The 18,919-nt window shown below is 43.8% G+C and overlaps 2 protein-coding genes across 4 annotated transcripts in view; both read left to right on the forward strand.

Annotated features, from left to right (window-relative positions):
- Positions 1 to 6,561, forward strand: part of Nr1h4 (nuclear receptor subfamily 1 group H member 4) — a 62,687-nt gene extending 56,126 nt beyond the window's left edge. The window contains exons 8-9 of the mRNA XM_052165351.1: positions 4,159 to 4,272; positions 6,028 to 6,561. Coding sequence (XP_052021311.1) covers positions 4,159 to 4,272; positions 6,028 to 6,266 — 353 coding nt within the window. The 3' untranslated portion in view covers positions 6,267 to 6,561. The remainder of the gene's footprint in view (positions 1 to 4,158; positions 4,273 to 6,027) is intronic.
- A 10,159-nt stretch (positions 6,562 to 16,720) lies between these two features.
- Positions 16,721 to 18,919, forward strand: part of Gas2l3 (growth arrest specific 2 like 3) — a 35,134-nt gene continuing 32,935 nt past the window's right edge. For all 3 annotated transcript variants that reach the window (XM_052165358.1, XM_052165359.1, XM_052165360.1), the window contains exon 1: positions 16,721 to 16,825. The gene's annotated coding sequence lies outside the window, so the exon portion shown is untranslated. The remainder of the gene's footprint in view (positions 16,826 to 18,919) is intronic.

Genomic DNA, 18,919 nt, shown 5'->3' on the forward strand with positions numbered 1-18,919 from the left:
TCCTGACCTGCTTGAGTTCCAGTCTTGACTTCCTTTGGTGATCAACAGCTGTGTGGAAGTGTAAGCTGAATAAACCCTTTCCTCCCCAACTTGCTTCTTGGTCATGATGTTTGTTCAGGAATAGAAACCCTGACTAACACAGTTTGTTTGTTTGTTTGTTTATTTTCTTTTTTTGGAAACTTTTTTTTTAAAGATTTATTTATTTATTCTATGTAAGTACATCGTAGCTATCTTCAGATACTCCAGGAGAGGGCGCCAGATTTCTTTACGGATGGTTGTGAGCCACCATGTGGTTGCTAGGTTTTGAACTCAGGACCTTCAGAAGAGCAGTCAGTGCTCTTAACCACTGAACCATCTCTCCAGCCGTGGAAACTTATTTTTACTTATTTAATTTTTTTTGAGAATTGTATTTACCCCCCCCCTCCCCAACTCCTTCTGTGCTCTGCTCTTGAATTCAAGACACCTCCTCTCATATCTACTGCATCCATTCAGTATTGCTCCTATGTGATTAGGTTTAGGGCAGACCACTTGGGGTTAGTTAGCAGGGGGCTCATCCCTGGAGAAAATGGATTCCACCCCGTCTTCCCAGCCATTGGTTTCCTCCAACTCTCCATCCAGGGGTGGAGACTTGGGAAATCCGCCCCCTTCATCCATGTTGGTTTATCCACTGCTGTGATTTCTAAGCAGATCTCCCGTGGGCAGCCATATTGTTGAGATGGCACGGCTGTAGTACCTGACATATCTAGGAGACACTGTTGCGAAGCTGACACTCTGGTCCCCTGGCTCATTTCCCTGAGCAATAGGGGACTTAGGGTGATGTTGCAGATGTGACACACCTGAACCTGCGCCTGAGCCTGAGCCTGCGCCTGCGCTCTCCACAGTCTCTGCTCTTTGGCCGGTTGCGGATCTCTGTAGTTGATTTCTGGTCTCACTAGTCGGCCGGCTTTCCTTAAACTTGCTCTGTAGCTTGGGCAGGGCTGGCACTGCCTCTCTTCCTCCCTCGGGCTCCCAGCTGATTGAAATTACGGCCTGCCCCACCATGGAGGGCTTACAGGGAGGCAGGAAAATACTCTCCTTATTCTCTTAGGTAATACTCTATGAATCAGATGTCAAAGTCAAGAGTTGACTGGTGACCTCTAACCCTACGATGGAAGCAGCGGGCAGCATTCCCAGATTCCGGCTCCAGTCCTCCAATGTTGCATCTCCTCTGGTCATGGGTAGCTCTATAGCAGTTGGATAAAGGGCATTCTTCCCTATGATGTAACCTCCCGCTTGTTAAACAAAGACTTAGCTGTTAAGAGAATCCACTGGGGTCAGACACATAATCAAAGGATGGGGGAGAGGGTAGTAGTGTGTGGTTTGTGGTGTATGGTGTGTGGTGTGTGGTGTGTTAAATCTCTGGGAGAGGCTGAGGGCTCAGTTTGGAAGAGACTTCAAACTCATCTAAGGATGAGGATTTGACTTGCTGATAACCTGACTTTATAAAGTGTACAAGTTAATAGCCATACTCTTTTTTTTTTTTTTTTTTTTTTTTTTTGGTTTTTCGAGACAGGGTTTCTCTGTGTGGTCCTGGCTGTCCTGGAACTCACTCTGTAGACCAGGCTGGCCTCGGACTCAGAAATCCACCTGCCTCTGCCTCCCAAGTGCTGGGATTACAGGCATGCGCCACCACGCCCGGCAATATAGCCATACTCTCAAGCATCGGGAGTCCAACTATATTCTGATTTGTTCAGCCAGAATTCTGTGGCTCTAGATTTAGCTTAGGAAGGAAGAAAGCAATGCATTCTCAGGCGAACCAATCCTGGGAGACTGGTCCTCATCTCTACTCATCAGCAAGTCGTTTCCACATCTCTCCTGTCTCTTTGATTCCCTAACCAGTACTTCTCTGGAATGAGACCATGTACAAGCTCCAAACTAGTAGTTGAGGAAGACAACACAAGCTGTCTTAAATTATAAACAAGAATAAAGTTCAAAGGGAATGAGGAGATTCTGAGCAGAGAGAGCGGTGGGCATCTGGACACCGGGAAAACGGAATTTATAAGGGAAACTGTGTGATGGAAAAGCAGGGGAAACTGAGCCAAAGCCTGCCGACTTTGGCTCGAGTCATGGCGTAGCCTCTCACTAGCTCTGTCTCTTGGGGCAGCTTACTAACTTTTCTCTATTTAGCTCGTAACAGTAGTTCTCAACCTGCCTATCACATATCAAATAGTCTGGATAGCAACTATTCACATTATAATTCATAACAGTCGCAAAAATTATAGTTTGAAGTAGAAACATTTATGGTGGTGGTGGTGTCACCACAATACAAGGAATTGTGCTAAAGGAAGCCTTAGGAAGGCTGAGAACTGCTGGTCTAGAAGGATTTTAGAAAACTTGATGAAGAAATAGCAGGAAATGAGTGGATGTGGAGGAAGGGGGGAGGGTTTGGTTTTTCCTTGGTATCTTTGGTATTTGACTTAGTGGGCTTGAAAGGAGTGGTCAGGAAGTACCTATCACAGAGAGTTAATACGGACTCTGTGTTAATACTGGCTCAATCCGGATGGTGAAAGAGGTGTGGGGGGGTGCCCCTTTAAAAGCATGCACATGGCAAAAAATGTGGTATATCTACACAATGGAGTACTATTCAGCCATTAGAAACAATGAATTCATGAAATTCTTAGGCAAATGGATGGAGCTAGAGAACATCATACTAAGTGAGGTAACCCAGACTCAAAAGGTGAATCATGGTATGCACTCACTAATAAGTGGTTATTAACCTAGAAAACTGGAATACCCAAAACATAATCCACACATCAAATGAGATACAAGAAGAAAGGAGGAGTGGCCCCTGGTTCTGGAAAGACTCAGTGAAACAGTATTCGGCAAAACCAGAAAGGGGAAGTGGGAAGGGGTGGGAGGGAGGACGGGGAAGAGAAGGGGGCTTACGGGACTTTCGGGGAGTGGGGGGGCTAGAAAAGGGGAAATCATTTGAAATGTAAATAAATTATATCGAATAAAAAAAAAAAAAACTTGGGAACAGTTCCAGCCATCAGGGAGCTGTCCCTTGGGGACAGGTGTTTTGTGCAAAAAAAAAAAAAAAAAAAAAAAAAAAAAAAAAAAAAGCATGCTTATGGCAAAAGCCATCGAAAGGTTCAGAAGGTGTGGAACTAGTGAGGAAGAAGTGTGTGATTTGAAGTTCATGGGGCCATTCTGTTATTTGGCTAGAGAGTGTGTTAGAGAAGGTTAAACAAGACAGGAATATGAATGAAGAAGCAGTTGCTATATGCCAGATGAAGAGAGATCATTGGGTGAAACTAACTCAGTGCCAAGAGCTAAAGGGAGGTAAGGTATCCTGGGGTGAAGGGACGCAGTGAGGCCCATAGGACCACACACCAGAATGTCATCCTGGACAACTGGATGCCAAGGATGTCCATCACTGAAAACGGAGACATCTGGACCTGGACTTGGAGAAAGCTGGGAGGTTTGCTCCTTACCTGCTTCATATTTGATGTACCGAGTTTGAAAAAAAGTGGTCCCATACTGATAAGTGGGTGATAGGCAATGGGTGCTTCCGGCAGATCTAAGCCCATGCAGAAGAACCTGGGCCAGCTTGTTCTGGGTGGAAGCACAGCTAGGCTTTGTTCATTGGTAAAGTTACTCTCTATCTTGAATGTATCTATTGATATTGTTTAAAGAAACGGGCCCCACACCCAGAAAATGATGCAATTATGGGAATCCTTCTAACCCACAAGCATTATCATTTATTGTTACACACTGGTGGCCAAACAAAGACAGTATGGAATTCAAAGAAAATGCATCCAACAGGAGGCTGTCCTTTGAAGATTTTGCCTACTGGTTTTCTTACCACACACTGCTTTTGACTGAGATGTTTACCTTATTATAACAAAACGATTGTGTGTGCATGGAGACAAATATGAATGAGCTGGCTTTGATCATTGCAGCATTAGATCTTTGATCTTTGGAATTCATGTGAAGGAGAGGACCAACTCCACAAGGTTGTACCCTGACCTCTATATGGACACACATGTTCACACACACCTGCACATGCACGTACACACATACCTGAACACACACACACACACACACACACTCCCCACAATAATGATTAATAAAATTAATTTTTTATGGTAACTGTGCTTTTTCAACTTTTCTGTACAGGCATCTCTGATGAGTATATAACCCCGATGTTCAGTTTCTACAAAAGCATTGGGGAACTGAAAATGACTCAGGAGGAGTATGCTCTGCTCACAGCCATCGTCATCCTCTCACCAGGTAATTTTGCCATCATATTCGTGTTTTTTATACTGTTTGCTTCTTAGCATAGTCATGATGGTGCATATTAAAGGAAACATGGAAAACACAGAGGCACAAGAAGAAAGTAAAGTGGTCCACAGTTCTACCACTCAAACAGAACATTAATATTATCCTAATATACTTTCAGTGAAAAAAATTTACCGTTATGATTTCAATAACTGCCCATTGAACACCTCCTACACAGCGAATATGCCTCTAGGCTTTAGGAGTAAATTGAATACTGCTCCTACAAGGTTATTGCTCTAGAAAAGTGAGGAAGATAACAAAATTTCTGCAAAACATGTAATAATAATAGACAGCCCCAGTGTCTCGTGCCTGTAATGTCTGCACTTGGCTGATGGAGAAAAAGTACAAATTTGAGCTCTGGCCTGGACTATACAGTGAGAATTCATCTAAAAGAAACTTACGGTGATGAGACTATATGGGAAGGAGGTGGGAGAGACAATGGTGTGTTCATTAGTTGTCAGGGAGGGCGCTTAGGAGAGACACTTGTGAGGGAACATCAAAGACATGGTATACATTGTAACAGTGGAGAGACAGATAGTTGTGCAGGGACATCAAAGACATGGTATACATTGTAACAGTGGAGAGACAGATACTTGTGAGGGAACATCAAAGACATGGTATACATTGTAATAGTGGAGAGACAGATACTTGTGCAGGGACATCAAAGACATGGTATACATTGTAACAGTGGAGAGACAGATACTTGTGCAGGGACATCAAAGACATGGTATACATTGTAACAGTGGAGAGACAGATACTTGTGAGGGAACATCAAAGACATGGTATACATTGTAACATAGCAGAAATCTGTCTATCCTTTAGAAAACTCTTTACATTGTAACAGTGGAGAGACATACTTGTCCAGGTATATCAAAGACATGGCATACATTGTAACACTGGAGAGATAGATACTTGTAAAGGGACATCAAGGACATGGTATACATTGTAACATAGCAGAGATCTGTTTATCCTTTAGAAAACTCTTTACAGGGCTCTTATTAAAAGTTATGATGTCCTACTCTATGGCTCTTCAAAGACATACTTAATAGTCACTGTTTATATAATTGTATGCTTCTAATTTTATTACTATTTTGAAAATTGAAGACCTGAATGTCTCTCTGCATAAAAGCTATTTTCAGAGTTGACTTTAATAATTTGGGTGAAAGTACTACTGCATTTGTCTTTGGCAAAACATATTGTGCTAACCTTAGATGATTTTTTAATATGTGATAAATAGGTAGGCACTAGTTGGTATTCTTTGGGCATTAATAATTATGATTGAGGTGAAAAAAACATTTGGTAGAGACACCTGGAGTTATACACGCAGATCCCCCATGGCCTAGGGAGTCTGGGAATATTCCCCCGAGATAGCATGCTTAAACCTGTTGTGTGGATTTCTGTCAATGACTTCGATAGGCGAGGGAGTTTAGGGGGACTTCTGGGAGCAGTTGGTGTTCCCTAGATTGGTCTACATGTAAGTCCAGTATACATATACGTCTATGTATGTATCTTTGTATGTATATGTGTAGATATGTGTGTATGTACATGAAATAGTTTTATTATATTGAAAATTGTCTTCATCTAAGTATGCAATATATATGTATAAATACACACATTTAAAAAAGCTTAGCCGTTGCCATAGTTACCCCAATTAGTGTTTTTATTCACTTTCTTGATCTTGCTATTTTATTTCAAACCCTCACATAGACAGACAATACATAAAGGATAGAGAGGCAGTGGAGAAGCTTCAGGAACCTCTGCTTGACGTGCTGCAAAAACTGTGTAAGATCTACCAGCCCGAGAACCCCCAGCATTTCGCCTGCCTTCTGGGTCGCTTGACGGAACTGCGGACATTCAACCATCACCACGCCGAGATGCTGATGTCGTGGAGGGTGAATGACCACAAGTTCACCCCGCTCCTCTGCGAGATCTGGGATGTGCAGTGATGGACACTGGGAGGGGCCGTCTGCTTGTCCTCCTTAGAACAGAAACCTTGTTTCCGTTGGACCTGGTTTCACTCAAGAATCTCAATGAATATTTATGTAACAATTATACACCTCCCACAATTGTAAATACAGGCTAGAGAGAATTGCTTTCCCTGCATTGTATTTAACAAGGCTTTAGGAAACCCCACTGGCAAGCCCCTTTTGCCCAATTAAATCAATGGTTACTTCAATCCTGTCTACAGAGCTAGGGACAACCTCGTTTTATTCTTCATTCGACAATATTATATATATTTTATTAAAGCTGTTTTCAATGGAGACAATAAACTGAATGTAATAGCAAGAGACTTCTCATTTGGAAAAGAAAAATTGAAAAGTATCTCTTTAAGTGATGGTGGAAATCTTATTGCGTTGGAGGCCAGCTAATTTCCAGAAAGTAAACTCTCGCAGTAGAAAAGAAATGTTTCAATTCCTGCAGAAGCCATGGTTGATATTCATTCATTGGGATAACCTTCTCATCATTCAGGAAGTTAATGATTTTTCTGCATAAAATATTGCCTGAAGCAGCCCCGCCCTCAAGGCAGTTAGGAGTCTTGAAATCGCATTTATGAAGAGAGTATGCAAATAACTCTTTAAAATGTACACTGTGGCTTCAGCACACACAGCCCCCTGCCCCCAATGTTTTCACTCCTGCAGCTGGGTGCACAGCTGTTAGATACTTCTCCAAAGCAGGAATTGGTTCATTTCCTTCCTTCATTATTCAACGGTGGCAGTTTTCTCCCTGTTCTCCTTTGCCTAATACAATGAAACACCTTCTGTAAGTAATGAGCTGAAGTCTCCCTTTCTCCTGGAGCCCAAATGGATCTTGCTTAGTAAGCAAAGAATCTACAGAGAAATACAAAGCAGCGCTAGAATCCAAAGGGGGCCCGCCACTTTGATTCTATTCCATACCACAAGGAAAGGCCTTTTTAATGCAAAATTCTGCTAACCTCCCTCCGTGCAGTATACAGACGTGGGTAAGATCCGGTAAAGGCCGGGAGGGGGTTGCAAAGGCAAACAAAAGTACAGTGGGTTAATACAGAAACCTGAGAAATCCTGCGGTGGAGGTGAAATTTCCCCTGGCATTCAAAGAATAGCTCCCTAGTCTATGGGCCAGGGGAGCTCAAGCTGAAAGAAGGGACAGAGACAAAGGAGGGTGGAGACTAAACAAATTCTCCTCCAAAAGAGCGGAACTTGGTGGACCCACCGAATACACCAATGGTCAGTAAAGCAACCGTTAGGGCCCACCAGGAGAGAGTCGGAATGAAGACTGAAGTAACCTTCTGAATGCTTGGAAGGGAAGATTCGGTTGGGGGTTGGGGGTGTGGGGGAAGAGTATGGTTTGGTGTCTCAGGATCGCAGGCAACACATGGGGGAAGTGGTGGGAGGTGGGAACCCGTGGGCACGGCAGACTTCATCCTGTTGGTCTGGGTGTACTGCCGTGGTCAAAAGCTCGCGGTGGCAAACACAATGCTTCCCATGTGGGAAAGCCATCGTGCTTCTGTGAGAGATACAGTTTGGGACGCTGTTCCTTGTGCCAGGCACAGCTTCAGAATTCAAGGATAGTGGACACACAGCCCTGCCCGGTTCCTGGTTGTAATGGGATTCCTTTGAATTTGTTCCCCATTTGGAATAATTCATCATGTAGCGCTTCTCTTATATCGAGGTATGTTCTCTCCAGTCCTGCCTCATCTCTGACTTTTACCATGAAAGTATTTTGTTAAAGGCCTTTTTTTTTCAGCTACTGAAATGGCTGTGCCATATTTGTCTTTAAGTCTGTTTATATGGTTTATTATTTTTATTGATTTCATATGACGAACTGTATCATATCAGTGTATCATTCAGTGGTGAGGGAAGAGGACCGAACATCTTTTGATATTCATAGCAAGCTTCCCTTAACCACATCTAAGCTATGTTATGAAAATGACTCTTGGTGGGTCCCTAGATAGCTTCAGGATGCACCAACCATGTGGTTAAAAGGCTAGAATGCTTTGTCTCAACCCTAGCTTCTAGGGGGTGGAGGAATGGGGATCTGATTTCAACACCAAAACCCAACGATTAAATCACATCTATGCAGTACAGTCTCCATAGCCCTGCTCTTAATAATGAGATTGGGAAAACTGGGTTGATGGCCATACTGGGGTGGTTTGGAGGGTGACATGCTGGGAAAGAGAATGTGGGCGCTCCGTGAGCCCCATGTCCTGTACAGCTCTTTGATTTGGCTGTTTTGGAATGAATGCTATGTCTGAAGGTGAGGTGTCTCCCACAGGCTTGGGTTTGAACTCTTGGGGTCTCCCCAAGTGGTGGGGTGACTCTGGGTGGTCACGAATCCTTTGGAACATGGGCCTTCACCGGTGGAGGCAGGCAACTGACCAGATCTGGGCTAGCACTCTACTTCCTGATCTGCCAGGTTGTGAACAAACCGTACCTCAAGCTCCTGCAGCCGCAGACCGAACATCTCTGGCTCTCCTCAGTGCCGTGGGCTGTGCTAAAGAAGACCTCTCCTTCCTTAAGAGGCTTCTGTCAGGAACTTTGCCTCAGCAGTGTAAGGACATGGGACTGATTAATATAGTAATAAAGCAGCTTCCTTTGGGGTCTTTGAGCTATTCTAAAGAATTACTAAACCAGAAGAGGGAGTTGCAGAAACCAGCAGTTTAGAGCTGATTGGTCCGAATCTGGGGATTATCCTTAGTTTAAGCCTTATAGTTGTCATTCGAAGAGAGGGAGGAGGCCTATGGGCCTGGGCCCTTAGCCTGTTCAACTGCACTAAATCAAGATAATTATCACAGGACAGGGGCAAGGATGAAGCTCAGAGATAGAGGGTATATCTGACTTGTTACTCACGGGGCTCAGTTTACTTCCTCCCACTTCCAAAAGATATTCAGCAGAATTTAATTGTGGCTACCTTATGTCAGAAGTGGAAAATGGCCACACATCCAGTGTTTAGTATTCTGAGAAGTGGTTCACTAGTGGATTAAAAAAAAAGAGACTTATTTATTTATATGAGTAATGCAGCTGTCTTCAGACACACCAGAAGAGGGCATAGGATCCCATTATGGATAGTTGTGAGCTACCATGTGGTTGCTGGGAATTGAACTTAGGACCTTAATCCAGCCCTCATTAGTAGATTTTTTAAAGGGGGGCGGGGAGGAGCGGGCAACTCTAGGTGTTCCTCATTCTCTAGAGGTTTGCCTAACATTGCCTTGATAAATCTCTGTTCACCCTGCTTAAAGAAAAAGAGAGAGAGAGAGAGAGAGAGAGAGAGAGAGAGAGAGAGAGAGAGAGAGAGACTGGGCGTGGTGCATGCTGGGCCAATAGTCCCAGCACTCTGTCAGAGTCAGGGGCAGGTAGGTGGATCCCTGTGAGTTCAGACCAGCATGGTCTGCCTACTGAGTTTCAGGCCAGTCAGGGCTCCACAGAGAGAACTTGCCTACCAAAGAGCAGCCAAGCAAGCAAGCAAGCAGACAGCTAATCCAAGGGGGCTGGATCGATGGCTTAGTGGTAAGACTATGCACTAGCCAGCACCCATGCTGGGCAACTTGCAATCACCTGTAATTCCAGCTCTGGGGAATCCAGGGCCTCCTGCATCTATGGGCACCAACACTCATGTGTTCGCATAGTCTCCCTGCCCCTCTCTCTCAGTTATATACATCAAAAATAAATCTTTATTTTAAAAAATGATCCAAATGGGCCATCAATCACCTCGACGGGGCAAACTGTCAGTTCCATAAACATCAAGAACCTCGGTGCATCTAAAGACAAGCTAGGAAGCTGGGGAAAATGGGTACTTATGTCCCAGAAGTCATTTCATTTTTGCAGTGGCTACAGCTCTTCCCTGCTAAGCCAACCGGATTTCTGAGTTTGAATTCAAAAACATCACTTTGACTGCGATCCACCCTTTCAATCGCCTTTTGTGTGAGACTGGCCCAAATCCTAAACCTGCTTACCTAGAGCCTGAGGATCACTTGACTTCTGAACACCCGCTTCCCTCACCCTCTGCAGCTGCTGGCAGACTTCCACGGCTACACCTGCCTGCTTTCTTGGCCTTTACTCAGTAAGCATGACTGTCTTCCTCTTAGCCAGCTCCCTCCAAACAGCTGCTGTTTGTTTTCTTAATTGCAAAAGCCAATAGAATTATTCTTGGCTTTCCCTCTTGGCCTGTTTGTAAATTCTCTTATCTATGAATCTGTATACATAACACCTTATAAAAGACTGGGGAGAACATTCATCTCCACCCACTGAAATTGGGCTTGTCTGTGTGTAGGGAACCTTGACCTCAGCTCAAGACTGCCCAAGACCAAGTTCTCAGCACAAAGCAGATTAATTTGCCCCAGAGGGACAGAGGGCAGGGATACAAGATAAAGACAAGAGATATAGGGCAAGGGAGAAGGGGACAAAGGACTGTCTCTGGATAGAGAGGAGATAGCTATGGCCAATAGGCAAATGGCAGTTTATAAGGGTAAAAGGGTAAGAAGTGTTTAATTTTAATTAGGCATGTTAATTAAGTGAGCCAAAGAGGGTTTTTGAGTTTATGGACTTCAACACTTTGATGGCTGGACATTGGTTGGCAGCCTCAGGGGGGAGGAATAGAACTTGGTGGCTGCCAGAGCCACATACCCTAATAGGCTACTGTCCCTTCATTGTGTGCCTGGCTTTGGGCTTCAGAATATAGGCAGAAGTGACAATATGTCAGCTTAGAGCCTAGGCCTCTGGAGACCCATGTGTCTCTGCTTGCTGCTCTGCACACCCAATATCTGCCATCTGCCCCAGGAGGGCTTGCCCTGGATATCAGTATGACCCAGAATGGGAAACAGAAAAGACTGCCCTTTGACCCAGTCCACAGCCTGAAGCAACATACACACCCAACATCCCAGCTGCTAACATGAAAATCTCTAACCGAGATACATTGATGCTTCTCTTTCCCCAGAAGCTGATGAAGTTGAGGTCTCACAGAAAGAAAAACAACAAAAACCCCAGCTACTGTATTTTGTTGGTGTTCAGACCTATCCATCCCATTTGCTTCCCCACTTATCCAGGGAAGGAGAGCTAATTCCCAACAAGCTACATTGTGTCTGCTCCTAGGTCAGCTGCTTTGACAGGGTTCAATCAAGAAAAGCCCTGCTGGGAGACTGGAAATGAGAAATGATAGAATGTTTCTCCTTTACTCTCTGGTGAAGATGGCATCTCCTGCAGGGTTACTGGCTCTACAAGGCAAATTCTGCCCTAGAGCTGATTGTTCTAGCTTTTAACTTGCAAGCCCAGAACTCCCTGCTAGTTTTCATCTCTGGATCACAATTTCATTCCCCATTTTTTTTTTTTTTAAAAAAACCAAACCAAATCCATGTTAAACTGCCTAGAGTGATTTACATTTTGTAACCTAAGCACAACTGAAGTGGAAACTTCTGATTTCTTTAGAAACTCAGTTATATCAAACTATGTTTTCCTGAAGCAGACACAGGTGAAGGGATGTTTTGCTAAAGCAGACACATGAAAGACTATTTTGCTGAAGCAGACACAGGTGAAGGATGCTTTACGATAACAGATGCATGAAAGGACACATGATGAAGGAATTATAAATATGACCCCACAGACAGTGGGAGAGAGCATCCGTTTGCTTTGCTCTACCTTGCTATTCTTCGTTAAGGACATGATTTGTCTTACATTGCATTACTGAGCTCTACTTGTGGTGACACCTTAGAGAGATACTTGCCAAAGAACTTCTTGTGAGATTCCTGCCGCTTCTTGCCACTTCTGCAGACCCTAGCCAGTTGGCAAGCTAAGCCTCGCAGCTCCTTCTGGATTGAACTGGCCTTGCTGGTTTGTGTGAAGTGACTGCCAAGAGGACTGCACGGCAGCTGCCAATTCATATTTGGTGTTTGCTACTGCACTGAACTGCTGATATCCTGACAAGCGAAGATTGGACTCATCCCGAAAGAACCATTTCTAAACAGGTCCACTTTCCCTGTATCTTAATAACCTTTCTTTTCTACTACCTCAGGTGGGTGGTGGGCTAGAAGGGAAGTTAAAACATTTAAAAATCCTTATTGAACGTAGGTTTTGAAAAATTTAAGCCGACACATCACTGTACAGATATTCACTTATTATTATTATTATTTTTTTATATTTGAGTTTCTGTTGAGCCTACAGAAATGTACAATTTGTGGAACACATCTTGTAGCCAGAGGGAATCTAGTCAACAGGGACCAGATTCTGGTTGTCTTGATTGTTGTTATATTGATATAAAGAGATTGACATGAAGAGATTAACATCATTAAGGCAACTCTTAGAGTAGAGAGAGAGAGAGAGAGAGAGAGAGAGAGAGAGAAAGAAAGAAACTGGCCTCAAAGCCCACCCCAACAATGCACCCAACACACCTTCTCCTACAAGGACACACTTACTCTAGCAAGGCCACACCTCCTAATCCTTCAAAATAGTTCACCATCTGAGGACTAAGTAAAAATTTCATTCAAACCACCAAATTGTTGAAGTTATTTGAAATCTCAGATTATACTTTGCATGAAGTTAGAGAATTTATCCCAAGATTCAACATTTCCTCTTTTGAGTTTCTCTGACATGAGTTTGAAGATTTTTTAAAATTTTTTTTTTCTGTTACATGTAAGTAAATGTGATGGAAGCTAGCTGATCCTTGGATGGTAAACCAATGTGAGCAAGTGCGGTTTCCATAATTACCTGTTAACACCTGTGACATTTGTAAATGAAGCAGGGGACTGGGGGCGGGGTGCATCTTCATGAAGATGTTCTTTTTTTTCTTTTTGTTTTGTTTTGATTTGGTTATTTTGGATTTAGCTTTTTCGAGACAGGGTTTCTCTGTATAGCCCTGGCTGTCCTGGAGCTCACTGTGTAGACCAGGCTGGCCTTGAACTCAGAAATCCACCAGCCTCTGCCTTCCAGAGTGCTGGGATTACAGGTGTGTGTCACCACCGCCCGCATGCTGATGTTCTTGCTGTGTGATTAGATTTTTTTTTTTAATCTCTGTTCAGATATAGATGGTATTGTCTCTTAGAGTTCCAGCATTGCTAGAAGTTTGCCAGTTTAAATAGACATTCATTCTTTCACAGTTCTGAGGGCCAAAAATCTAAAATCAGAGTTCCAGCAGAGCCAAGCTCCCTCCAAAGACTCCACGAACATCTCTTGAATCTCCTGGATTTATAGCAGCGCTTGGCATTTTTTTGGTTTGTGAATGCATAGTGCTACCCTCTGTTCCTTCCCTACCCACTGTGTGTGAGTGTGTGTGTGTGTGTTATAATAAACTCAAATCAGACTTGGGGCAAAAGCCTACTTCCAAATAAAGTTATATTTTGAGGGCCCAGTGGAGATGAATTGGAGTACAATACTTAACTCAGTACATAGATATTAGCCACAACTATTTTATAAAATCATACTGTTGAATAAATTATATAACATAAATAGGTAGCATTCTTACAGTAGCACAAAGGTCAGTATTGTTTTTAGTGTATTTGGATCTCAGTTGACCATGAGTCAACTGCCGATGGTGTAATTTCATTGTGAACAAGTCAAGATGTCTATCACCCAGACCACTTCACTTAGTACTCCACACAATGCATAATCCATAGCTGACACTCAATAATGTCAGAGCATTAAAACCAGTTCCAAAATGTTGAAAGAAAAACAAAAGGACTGAAAACCAACTCAAAGGGAAATGAAAACCAACCACAGTGTATTTTAAGGAACCAAAGCATCCTTGAAGGTCTGTAGAGAGATCGTATATCCTATTTTAAGGATGACTGTATTTTTGGAGGATCCTTTGTATTTGAAAAAGCTTTTTAGCCAGAAAAATAACTTCCTGATGTAATATAATTTAAAAACTTAGGCTTCCAAACATGGTGCTTCCTGAAGTGGGACATACTTTTGAAACTGGGAAGTCAGAATGAATACACTGTCATCTGATGGAAGGGAACTGGTGGGTCCTGTGCACCCGCCACGTTACAACTGTGCCAATTTCAATTAAAGAGACAACCTCTGAAACATGGCTATTAACCTAACCACCAATTAGAAAGCCTACACATGAAAGTAGATGATAGCTTATTTGATGGAACCTTCAATTACTAATTGCAGTGTTAAGATCAAGGTAGGTGAGCTGGTCGGTGTGTTTAGGGGATGGAGTCATAATTAGGAACTAATCTAAGCATGGAGTTGTGAATGAAACAAGGGAAGTGAGAGAGAATCAGGTTAAATCGAAGGATCTAGAGGAGGCTCATCATCTAAATCCACATTTACCCACTGAGGAATATAGGCTGAGAGGACTGCTTTGGACAGATTTCTAGCTCCTGGAACATTCACAACCACACTGTCCTATGTCCTATCTCACCAAAGAGACAGGGGACTGAGAAGAAAGCAGGTCTTAAAGTAGCTGAGGCAAGGTTTTTGTAAGTGACTTAAAAAAAAAAAGTTAAGAGCTGTGTGGGGAGGGAAACTGTTTACATTTCCACTGAGCCCAGTCTCAGTTTTGAATAAATGGTGTTCAAATATTTAGGCACAAGGCATACACGTAAGAAAAAAGGGAAAGAACCATTGCTAAGCAGTGACTCATCAAGATTTGTATAGCATAATTTACTTATTAGTAATTAAAAATGTTTTGGTACTAGTGTCTTTTATATACAGCTACTCTTAAAGTTTTGTAGAGAAGTGCACATATTTTGATATCTAATTTAAAGCATCAAAATCTGGCTAAATGACGAGGCCTATAAATAGCCTCACGGTTTTAAATAAGAAATATTGGGAAAGACAGGATGATTTTAACAGACTGTGAATTTCTGCTGCTACAATGGTCAGCAAAGAGTTCTAAGATAGACCGCAATCAGGAAACAAAAAATCAGGAACAACTACGGTCTGATATCATCAAGTCCATTTATCAAGTTTGTCAATTTTTAATGATGGCCTTCTCCACTTAGAATCCCAGGAGAGCAGGATCCCTGGTGCTTAGGACAGTGCCTGCTATAGAGCATCTCTAATCCTTATCTTCCACTTAGATGGATGAAGTAGCTCGGACCAACTCAGCTGTTATCGGAACATCTCTACCGCCACGCTTGTCTCGCAGCACTTTAAACTGAATACACCCAGTGAAAATGCACACTGGTCCTCTACCACGGCTTGTTTTTCCTATATTCCTAAGACCAGTGCCACCACATAATAACCAAGGCCACATAAATCACCCTCTCAGTTCTTCCAGACACTTCCTTCACACCCAGCTTCTGAGCTACTTTAGGGAGTTGTCATTTTAGGTTGTGTTTTTTGTTTTGTTTTGTTTTCTTATGACAAACTATTCTGTTATCTCCTTCAAGATTTTTTGAACCCCCTCACTTAAAAAACCCACAAATGAATTTACTTATTCTATCTTTGTAATTTTCTAATCATCTCAAGGGCTCCCAGGGTAGCACCTACAGTCCTCAGTATTTACCAGGTCTACCTTCTTGTGCACATTCAGACTGCAACTGCTCTGTCTTTCCAGATCCAAGCTTTGGTTATTTAAAATGATTACTTCCCAGAACTTGCCTCCCTGGGTCCTACAGTTGTTGTTCCTCCTGCCTAGGAACCAATCTTTCACTTCCTCTGGCAGATTCTTGCTGTTCCTTCAAGATCTAGCCACTTCCAAACCTGACCATCACCCTCTTTCACAGACGTCCAATTCCATTCCTCTCAGTCCTTTGAGGACTGAGGTTGTTTTGTTCCCTATGAAAGCTATGAAAGCTGTATTGTTTTTGTGAGAGACCAGGTTTCAGTTCAATGTCCACACTTTAGAGATGGAGAAGCATGCACCTCTGAGGTGTCACAACTTAAAAGGAACAGAAGCCGCAGGAATCTAAGAGCTTGGGCCAGAAGACAGAAATTCTAGTCTTTTCGCCAGTAAAGATCAGCCCACATCAAAAAGCCACTTTTGAAGTTAACTCACATCTATCAGTACAGTGTAACAATCACATGGTTACATTGTTGCTTTGACATCCAAATCCCCTTTTCCCCCCCATGTTTCCTGAAGGAAGAGCCAACATCCTCTTTTGGCTTAGGGTTTCTCTCTTTCACAGTAAGGGGGTGGGGGTGGGTTCTGTCTGAAGGATGTCTGCTTTGGACTGGTCCCTGCTGGGTTGGTTTGTATTTCTGGAAACCTCAATGCCCCTCCGGACGTGAGTAGATTTTAGGGTTGGAAGGAGCTCAAATTCCTGGGAAGAGCGACAGACCAGGGCGCTCTGAAGCAGCCTTGAGAGGCGGGCTTCACACACTCAGGACAAATAGGAGGGGTTGTCGCTGCCACTGATCGAGCAGACTGGATCGGGAGAGGTCCTCCTGAATACAGCCGGAGGAAGAAAGCAAGCCTCTGGGGGCGGGGCGCCCAGACCACGCCCCTGGCTCTGATTGGCTCCTTCGAAATAGGCGGCAGAGCTCGGCTGCGAACTGCGGCGGTGGCAGCGGTTAGATGCAAGCTTGCTGGCACGCACAGATTGAGCCCGAGTCGCCCCGCAGGGAAAAGTGACCTCGCGCCCGGGCTGGTGAGTGACTTCCCTGTTGGATTTCTCTTTTCCTCCCGAACTTTCCGTCGCGTTTCCTGCGGCATCTTTGCTGCACCTGGTCAGCACGGACTCCCCTCCTCTCTAGAGTCCGGGTGGAGTTCAGGTGGGCTACAGAGCGGCAGGATTCCCTGGGGCTCTGCAATTGGCTGACTGAGGGAGCTCCGTGCTCTGATTGGTTCTTGGGGCTGTCACGGTGACGTTCGGCTCGCCTTCCTACACCTGCCCGCTCTGTTGGGTAAGAGGGGCTGCAAGTGTGAGCTCGTCAGCGGGAGGGGCGCGAGGGGCGCGAGGTAGAGCCGCGTCCGGTCCAGCAATGAGACGCCAAGTTTAGTAGTGCGTGGTGGCCGGGGCATCCTCCTGCCCAGCGCCTAGCCAGAGAGGGTCACTTGATTCTTCATCATCCTCGGAAAGAAGAGATAGTATCATTGGCCCAGACTGACTACTACTCACGGTCACGCTGCTATTTTGCCCCGTGATAGGCGCTGCAGGCTCTTCCCTATTTCTCCTCTGCAGGGCTCAGATCTCCCAGACTTAACGGAATTAGGAAACATTAGTGGAGCCCTTTCGCAACGCTCTCCCACCCAGTTTGGAGAACTGAATTTGGGGGGAAGCTTGCAGAATGCCCTGGGAGGCGGAGGAACCATTTAGAGAGCTTGCACCCCCATACGTACGCCCCCTCCCACCCCCACTCCCCATTCTATCCTATCTCCTTTAAACCTAGTGGCTGAGTCGAACAATTAGAGTGCTCTGTAGTCTTTATTTAAAACGAAGGAATGTGTTTTTCTGCGGGTCCAGTCTAGGTCAGAGTTTGGATTTTGCTTAGCCCGTGTGAGGTCTTTAATGACTACCCTTAGATAAGTAGTTCTGAACTGCTGCGGGCTCACTTCTCTTGCGCTTACACAGAATGATTAAAAATTGGACTTTCCCCACACCTTTAATTCCCTTCAGGAGGAAACTAGTAAGAATACTCTGGTGTAGGTTCTGACGTGTTGCTGTATCTGACTCATCAGTTTTAAAAACTCACTATAGCCAACGGACACTGCTTACTAACTGTCTGCTGCTTTGACATTGGAGATGTTGGCAGAGTTCCTTATCTCAATCATGTTTTTCAACGTACTGTTGAGAAAAGTAAAGAATTAAAATTAATGTGTATAACATATTTTACTGTCTTTCAGTAGTTGATATTTGGATTAGGTATACCTTTTCATACCTAATAATGATGTATTGAGGGAATGGGAAGCTAATCTAATTCGTCTCAAGTTGAGTTTACATTTAATTAGAGCCTCATTATTAGAACTGCCTCAGAAATAATTTTTACAAGGCAGTGGTTAAAATTACATTTCTTGGGTAATTCTTCTTCCTCTAAGAACCTAGCGAGTTCTCATTGAATTACACTGTGACACACCAAATGTTTTGGTTAACAGAAAGCTACTAAGTATTTCATATATGAATCATAAACCTTCACAGAACCTGACTGTAATAAAGTATAGCACAGACATGAAACGTAATGTGATCTTTTTTGCTGAAAGCATCTTGAGAGTTTGGTGTATTTCATCATTAGTCAGTCCTGGGCTAGGTATTGCTGACGTATTATCGGACAGATGTCTGCTTACTGTCATGCAATTATAAATTGGTTATAAGAAGGTATTATTATATTAGTTATGGTGGAGTTAGTGTGTGTGTCTGTCTGTCTGTCTTGGGATGGTACTCTATGTATATCAGGCAAGCACTCTACTCTAGCCTAGGACTGATTTATATTCCTGGAAAAATTAAAGTTGGTTCTTAAAAGAAATGTTTGGCTCTGTTCAAACTTTTCCTTCCTTCCTTTCCTTCCTTTCCTTCCTTCCTTCCCTCCCTCCCTCCCTCCCTCCCTCCCTCCCTCCCTCCCTCCCTCCTTCCTTCCTTCCTTCCTTCCCTCCCTCCCTCCCTCCCTCCCTCCCTCCTTCCCTCCTTCCTTCCTTTCTTCCTTCCTTCTCCCTCCCTACTTCCCCACCTCTCATCCTCCCTCTCTCCCCCTCTGCCTCCCTCCCTTTCTCTCTCCTACTCTCTCCCCCCCCTTCTTCCTTTCTTTTG

Source organism: Apodemus sylvaticus, chromosome 20 (genome assembly GCF_947179515.1).
Source record: "Apodemus sylvaticus chromosome 20, mApoSyl1.1, whole genome shotgun sequence".
NCBI classification, from domain to species: domain Eukaryota; kingdom Metazoa; phylum Chordata; class Mammalia; order Rodentia; family Muridae; genus Apodemus; species Apodemus sylvaticus.